At 40.1% G+C, this 8,762-nt stretch overlaps 1 protein-coding gene across 1 annotated transcript in view; it reads right to left on the reverse strand.

Moving 5' to 3' along the window:
- Positions 1-2,806: 2,806 nt before the first annotated feature.
- The window catches only part of MBD5 (methyl-CpG binding domain protein 5), a 54,560-nt gene continuing 48,604 nt past the window's right edge, over positions 2,807-8,762 (reverse strand). Inside the window, exons 9-10 of the mRNA XM_007454550.1 lie at positions 6,094-6,169; positions 2,807-2,878 (exon numbers count right to left, since the gene is read on the reverse strand). Coding sequence (XP_007454612.1) covers positions 2,807-2,878; positions 6,094-6,169 — 148 coding nt within the window. The remainder of the gene's footprint in view (positions 2,879-6,093; positions 6,170-8,762) is intronic.

Raw genomic sequence — 8,762 nt, forward strand, 5'->3', positions numbered from 1 at the left:
TAGCACTGCATGTAATGCTAACAATATTTACATTAACTGCTTACATGAAACCATAGAACTGTAGAAGAGAGAAAAAAAGAAAAAAAACCAGGTTTCCCTGGTGGCGCAGTGGTTGAGAGTCCGCCTGCCGATACAGGGGACACGGGTTCGTGCCCCGGTCCGGGAAGATCCCACATGCCGCGGAGCAGCTGGGCCCGTGAGCCATGGCCGCTGAGCCTGCACATCCGGAGCCTGTGCTCCGTAACGGGAGAGGCCACAACAGTGAGAGGCCCGTGCACTGCAAAAAAACAACAGAAAAAGAAAAAGAAACAAAACCAAACCTGTGTGGACTGAAACAATACCTAGCACGCACATCAAGCCATAAGCAACCAGTGAAATCATGGGCACAAACATACTTTACATGGTCTACTGATGTAAAATATACACGGGTCAGGGAGGCAGAAACCTAATTAGTTTAAAATATCAAAAAGAAGCCTTGGCAGACATAAACTCAGTCTGAAGACAAAAAAGCAAAGGCTAAAAAAGCTTCTACATATCAACACACACAAAAACCCACATACACGCAGACACACCCAATACGCAAACACACATATGCTGTGAATCTGTAAATAAAAACAACCGTGTAGACAAAACAGTAGAAAAACAGACTGGTACCAAAAAAAGGACAACGTTAATGGTTTAAACATACCAAATACATCAACTTATAACAAAAATAGTCAACTAAAGTACACAAGGTTACTTCAGGTGACTGCAGGAAGGACCAGGCAGGCAATCCGGCCATGACAGGAAAGACAAACCTCAACCTACCCCCAGAAGGAAGGGTTCCTGCCTCCAGGCCATGAAGCCCAGTGTAGCCAGTTTCATTCCATCAGGCTTGGGGGTAGGGGTGAGAGTGGGAATGGAAAGGACAGAGAGACACAGGAGACCTGGGAGAAGAACTAAGAGCTGTTGATATCAAAAGTGAGCCCAGGTGCAGTGCTCTGTGCTGTGGCCCCAAGAAACCAAACAGAGGAATGACCTTGGTCTCCTTTTTCCTGAGTGACTGGAACTCTGCTACATCATGGGACTGAGGAGCTGGAGGCGTGGATGAGAGAAGAGAAGCGACGTGGTGGGCATTTAACGGGTTCAGAGCCTGCCATTGGAAGGCCTCCCAGAAGCCGAAGCAGTAGGCTGTGGAGGGAATCCCAGGCGAGGGGAAGAGGCAGTGCTCTCCCAAGGGTTAAGGGTTTGGAGGTGGGGTTGGTGGCTCTAAGAATAAAGGGATAAGGGATCCCTTCCTTTGACAATCCATCAATTGAATCCAAACCAATCAATTTCAGGCTGAAGGCCTGAAACTTGGCTCGATTGCCTGGGAGATAGGGTTACACCACCACCATAAAAACTGTGAAAAAAAGACAATTACGTTGTGCTACATTTCTTATTAATAACCTCGTACTTTACAATGGCTCACAGTTTTAGGTTTGTATACTTGCAATGTAGTATTTTCTCTCTACATTTGTTTCACATGTTTTTACTTAATATAATATAATTTGGTTAATAGATTCAACCTGCACATTTCAGCCACATTAATATATATAAGAATCTATTAATGGTATAAATAATTCTTTAAATAAAATAAATCTGATATGTTACATAATACTGATAAAAAATTACCATTGCTAATAATTTCGTAAGCCACCTTAACTTCTGGTGTAAGTAATACTGATGAATGGATGTGAAACTTGCTTTGATGATTTGTACTTATTTTTGCTGCTATAGAAAAACTGAATTATAATCAACCTTACCTCTGATAATGGTTTCAAAGTGAGGCTTTGCCTCCATGTACAGAAACAGAAAGTTTTATCTTGTCAGGTATTGGTTGCAAAATACCTCAACTCTGAGCGTCAGTGGTGGTGCAGCATAAGCTTTCTAGTTCAAGAGGTGGCTATCAAATGTTAACTACAGAAATGATTGAGTAAAATATCCCATCTAAGATTTTTTTTTTTTATAAAACCTATTCTACTTTAAAACTTAGGTAAAAAAAAAATGCAACAAATGGTTGCTGTTTCTGAATTCTTAATTTAGACCTGTGAGCCCTTGTCCCTTTAGAAATCTGCAAGGTTTTGATTTCCTAGACACCCGAAATCAAGTCCAGTGCTTCCAGGCAAGGTTCGTTCCAAACAGACAATATAAATGGACACTCAGTGGTGTGCAGTGTATGTCACAATTCAGTTAATACATTATCATGCCTTTTCTCTGCTGTTAAATACAAAAACAGCATCTTTTACATTATCATAGAAAAGCATTTAGGTTGTATTTTTATTTATCACTTTACACTTGTAGTCTCTGGTAGGTGTACTCCATAGAAACCAAAGAATTTTGTACACTATTTCTTTGTACAATAAAAGATAAAGTGTGCATTAGGTATGCTTGTACATGACAATATTGTACAATATTTACATTTTTGATATCACCATGAAATTCTGCATTTTCTATATACAACATGGAAAATTCTTCAGAAACATTTGGACTATTTCTTATAATCACAATTTTAGTATTATAGAAAAAGTGTTTCTCAGTAATCTCTTGACTATCACTCTCATCATTCAGGGATTCTGATTGGTTTTCCAGCATTCATTATCCTTCCTGATCAAAAAAAAAAAAAAAAAAAAAATTGTATCACTGTTTCTTTTAGCACCCTGTGGCGGTGTTAACTATCTGCCATAGTATAAATATTGATATAACAGTGGCTATATCAATACTTATATACAGCTATATCTGTGCACATTCCTTTAATAAACACTGCGCATTGGTGGAGTAGTCCCTGTTATCTGGAGATCTTCCTCCTCTTGGGTTTGGGGGGTCTCATTTGTCTGTCTCCCTGTGGGATTTGGTGAACCTGGAAATAAAAGAGATGGGGAAAAAAACAACAACAACAGAGATTGAAATCACAAACACCATACGATTTCTGACAAAAGAAACAGGGTAGGGAACAGACTCTGGCCCTCATTTTCTATCATTGCTATCCTGAGGCATTTAAAGTTTTTACCAAGGCCCAGATCACAGCGTGCCCACAGTCACTACAGAGGATGAGGAATCTTGGAAACTAACAAGCAGAGCAACACTCTGTGGACCCCCGCAACGAGTGGAATACAGAGGAGGAACTGGAAAAAAAAAATCAATGTGGGAAATGGGACTTGCAGTTGCTACCCCCATTGTCCATTTAAGACAAAAATAAGACGTTTCCCATCAGAGATTCCCTGAATTCCCTAATTTCACTGAAGTCTGGAAAAGTGGATAAATATATACTAAACATATTTTCGTCTTTATTTCATCACTGTACTTATTTTATAACTGCTAAGAAGGGTCAAAGATAATACAAACATGCTCAAAACTCAGCCCAAGGAGGTTTACTTAGGAGAAGAATCGGATGGAAAACAGAATACCACTACCATCTGTTGGCAAATCTAAGCTTGTGTAGTCCGGGAAGAGCAATTCATACAACTCATCTTTATATACAAATGCGGAAACTAGCCGCATTTAGGGCTGTGTATCAGATCGAATGCGGTAGAGCAGCAGCAGCACTTGGTTCCCAGGTATCAGACAGCATGTATGGTTTTGAGGGGCAGAGGCCAAGCGCAAGGGAGGTGATCAGGTGCCCCACGTTGTATTGTGGCTGTTGTGATACAGATAGGAGGAGGCAAGGTCAGGACCCAGGAAAGGCAGGATGTGCCCAAGGCAATGGTGTAGTAAATGCTTAACGATCAGCTCCCTGTGGAGGGATACAAGCCCACTGTAGCCTATGCCAATCTCTGTGGTATAATACATGTTTTCACCACGGCCAATTTCAGGCTACCAATGGGATGCCACAGAACTCAGACTTAGGAAGGGATGTGCAGAATCAGCTCTCAAGATCCACTACAAGTTGGCTCAAATGCATGTTTTAAAGGTAATGTTTAGATAAAAACAAAGGCCAATGCTATTCAGAGTCAAATACAGAAAACTTTAAAAAATATTATATTTCACAAATAACACCTATGAGGGCTTCCCTGGTGGCGCAGTGGTTGAGAGTCTGCCTGCCGATGCAGGGGACGCGGGTTTGTGCCCCAGTCCGGGAAGATCCCACATGCCGCGGAGCGGCTGGTCCCGTGAGCCATGGCCGCTGAGCCTGTGCGTCCGGAGCCTCTGCTCCGCAACGGGAGAGGCCACAACAGTGAGAGGCCCGCGTACCACAAAAATAAATAAATAAACAAATAAATAACACCTATGAGTTTCTCACACTGCTTCATCCTCCTAACCCCTCCATATACATTCTTTAAAACCACTAGTCTCTGATAAAGAGCCAACTGAAACCTTTATAAAATTGAGGAAAGAAGCCTTTATTCAAGACTGCAAATTAGTAACCTGTGGATCAAATGGGGCCTGGAAAGGGATTTTATTTAGCTATATGGTGTTTTAATATTTCAAAAATAGTTGGCAACACTAAAAAAATGAGAAATTTTACTTCTGGACTTGTAGCATCTCATGAAAAATGGGAAGATCTTGCAATACTGACACAATTCCTCACATGGCTCAGATGTGCTGCAGCATGGAAGCAGGAGCTCCTTCTGGACAGAGCACAGCCCTCAAGTTGCCAGGGTCCCCAGCACTGCTGACTGCCTGCTGGCCACAAAGGCCAAACGTCCTGAGACAGAGACTAGCGAGATATTGCCAAACCCATTTCTCTTCTTCCTGAGCAGGCATGGTGTATAGTACATTTAGTAGTCCCCTTGAATTAAGAAGGCCACATGATGGCCTTTGGGTCAGGCCAGTGGAAAGTTAGCACAAGTGATGAGCTTTCAGGTCTGGCCCATAAAACCTATCCTGGTGTCCTCTGGGTACACGGTCTTCTCTCCCCTGCTGGGCTGGATGCAAAGGATGTAATGGAGCACTCTGAGGCCCTAGGGAAGGGTGGACACTAGAAATAGAAAGAATCTGAGCCCCTGAAGGACGGTGTGGAGCAAGCCCTTTCTCAACCAGAAGAAGACCCAGGTGAGGAACCATCTTTATGGCGTTGAGCCTCTAAGACTGAGAGTTGGTACACAGCCTACCTTGACCAGTGCATCTTGGTTGGCATTTCTTAATCCACTGAAATTGCTCTTTTACTCATACCTGACCCCTTTTACTTAATGATATTATTTGCCTGGCTCTAGAAGGCGTTTGAGTTTATAATCTCCGCTCCAGAATTTTCCTATAATTCTACCAGGAAAGTTAACATCTCAGGGCCTCAGTTATCCCACTTTTGAAATGATGTGTCAGATCACTAAATCCCTAAAGTCCATACCAATCCCAACACTCTATGAACATATAACTTATCTCTGTCATTCAATAGCCACTAGATGACTTGTTAGGATTCAGATAACCTTCTTAACACAGTGTCAAGTAAAAGTAAATTATCTTTCATTGCTGAGTAGCTTTTGATAATTCACATTTATTAGAGATTATCAAAATTATATTTTGAGCATTTACATTGGCCAATATATAAATTAGAGAATGATGAGTAAACTTCTCTCATTCGACACTATTATATGCACCATCCAAAAAAAATGTAAAGAAAAAGTAGACTCTACTTCTTTAAAACCAGTGGTTATAGTGTTAAATAATTTAACAACAGAATTTTGGGCCAAATATTTTATGTTTTTACGTAATAGTGGAAAGGAAATGAGAGGTCTATATAATTTTGATCTTGGCCCTATGTTCAATTTCCCTTTTTGTTTTATGGGCAGAGTGAAATTTATATTACTGAATAGTTAGGCAACACTAATGATCACTGCTATTCTGAGAGTCAAATGTAAAAGCCGTGATTTGAACTTCAATATTTTGCTGCTCACATTTTAAAAGAATGTTATGTGGTGAAAAAAAGGTACTAACCTCAGGAAAAAAACATAGTTAATACCACTAGGTTATTTTTTCTTAAGTTATTTTTAATCTTTTCTGATATCAGTCTTTTTCTGAGCCTAGTAATTTAGTATTGCTATGTGAGTTGCTTGACAGTACTTAAGGGACTTTACCAAAAAGTATAAAACAATTTATTTCCAAAGAAACACAATATAATGGAAAAATGTATTAACTTACAGTCCCAGACATTTTGTCCAGTTCACTCATGGCCTCATGAATAGCAGCTTCTAAATGGTTATTTAGCTTTCCACTTCTGGAATTAATGAAAACAACACACCAGATTAATAAATTAAAGAAACAAAATCTCAATGTAATTCCCTAATCAGAGAACAGAAGTACCCATTCCACAAGAGAAAGTCAATTTATATTTACATTTGACAATTCAGATGACAAAACACTCTGGGATTCTCACAACTGAATACTAATGATAGAGTCACATAACTACAGAAAAAAAATTGAACACATGATTGGGGAAAATGTATTCTTTCCCCTTCCACATGTTTCTTCCATAGTCTGATGATTTTGCAAGAAAGCTGGGCCACAGGTCTCTTTTCCCACAGATGTAGCTTGTCCTCTTAGAGTCCAGCCTGCTTTGCATTGCCTTTTGTTCTGGCTTGTCTCTTTTGCAGGTGGTCCGGCTGTGTGGCCAGAGGAAGGGCTGTGAACTTCAGGCTCTGGCCACTAGAGAGCTCCCTCTACCCTCTCTGGAGCTCCTGGCTTCAGGAGTTGAACAAGTGAAGGCTGAAATCCTGGTACACCTATGTTCCAGGTGGGAAACAGTTCAACTCGCTACACCTGAGGCTCTGCCACATTTCCCCCCCCCCCCCAAACCAAAATGACATAACTATTTGAGCAAATAAAGAATGATGGGCTCAGAGTGTCTATCACTCATCTGACCTTTTTCTCTCCACTCAGCATGCCATCACATGTACTATAACACATGGAACATCTGCCATGATTGAAAGTTTTATCTAGGAAGCTGTTGAACTAATTACTAAAATCAGGCAAATCTACACTATCCATGTCTATAGTTAGGTTACACTCTAATTTTTCCTTCTTGATGCATATAAAGAATTACCCAATTGTTCTGAGTACTAAGGTGATTCATTTCATTTATCTTGTCACGACAATTACCAGAAAAGCTGCAGAGGTAAACCTTTTCAAAATAGGCTGTTAGCATGGCTTTCCAAGAATTAAGTCCTATCCCAGCATCTACATGGAGACTGGAAATTTGCAGTTGTAGAAGACTGGCTCACAGACCTATTTGGTTTGGCTCAAATCATGTTTAGAAACATATGTGAGCTTTAGTGGAATGCTTTTATTATTTATTTATTTAAAATATTTATTTATTTATGTTTTTTTAAATTTACTTATTTTACTTATTTATTTTTGGCTGTGTTGGGTCTTCATTGCTGCATGCAGGCTTTCTCTAGTTACGGTTAGCCCTTTGTTGCAGTGCGCGGGCTTCTCATTGTGGTGGCTTCTCTTGCTGTGGAGCACAGGCTCTAGGCGCGCGGGCTTCAGTAGTTGTGGTGCATGGGCTCAGTTGCTCCGTGGCATGTGGGATCTTCCCAGACCAGGGCTTGAACCCGTGTCCCCTGCATTGGCAGGTGGATTCTCGACCACTGCGCCACCAGAGAAGCCCTAGTGGAATGCTTTCAGATGAGGCCTTTTGGTTTACCACAGCCCTCACCAAGTTTTACCCTCATATACCAGGACTGAAAAATTCATACATTTAGTTTCTGTATATAATCCTGAGTAGTATATTGCTAGGTACCTTGTGGATGCTCCCTGTACTTACTAAATAAAAATATTTGTCTAAAGCTGAAACAATGGCTCCATATTTTGGGAAATATATATGCACTTAAGTCAGTTTAACTGAAAGGAAAGATTAATGTAGTGGTTGTAACTAAATTATAAGGGCAATGCAGCACCAACCTCTTCCCCCACCTTTTATTGGCCTGTAAGCTAGCCTCTAGCTTTTATATTCTTCCCATTTACTTTTAGAAATGTAAACAATGCAGAAAAGTACATAGAATAAATTAGCAATCCCTATCAAACTCATTTCCAAAAATAAACTGTTAATAAATTACATATTTCCTTTCATTCTTTTTTATAAAAAAATTAAGCTGAAGTTCCCATTTGTTATCAATTACTAGTCCCATACTCTCCCACCCTCCTCCCCAAAGGCAACTAGCTGTGTTGTGTATTCTTACAGTGTGTTTTAATATTTTATATATCCATGAACAGTACCTAGTATTGTCTTTTACGTGTTATATATATATATATATATATATATATATATATATATATATATATCATACAAATGGTGTCCTGATATACCTACCATTCTGCAACTTTTCTTTCCCTTTCATTGCTATTTTTGACTACTGTCCAAGTTGATATAATCTATTCACATACTGTCTTTTATTTACCTACCTTTTCCAGTTTTAAGGGGCCCTGGGCATCTTGTGGAGTCAGTCTGAGTTGTTTTCCCAATGAGGAGTTTGCTAAGCATGATTCTGGGTGACTGGATAGGAATCCAGTCCCAGGACTCTGTAGGGCAATCTAAGCTGAGCTGAGGTTGGGCTAGGGCCCCTTTTGTGGACTGTTTAGCAAACGTCTTGACAGTATCACAAACTGCCCAGTTGCCTGACAATATTACACCTTGTGTAATGTGTTAAATAGCTTTATCCTTACTATTTCTTTTGTATAAAAGTATGAACATAAGTTTAAAAGATATTTGTTATGCATTTTTATTTACTATCTTATGGGTTTAAAATTGACTATGGGGCTTCCCTGGTGGCGCAGTGCTTGAGAGTCCGCCTGCCGATGCAGGAGACGCG

This window comes from Lipotes vexillifer, unplaced genomic scaffold, assembly GCF_000442215.2.
Source record: "Lipotes vexillifer unplaced genomic scaffold, Lipotes_vexillifer_v1.1 scaffold335, whole genome shotgun sequence".
Lineage (NCBI taxonomy): Eukaryota > Metazoa > Chordata > Mammalia > Artiodactyla > Lipotidae > Lipotes > Lipotes vexillifer.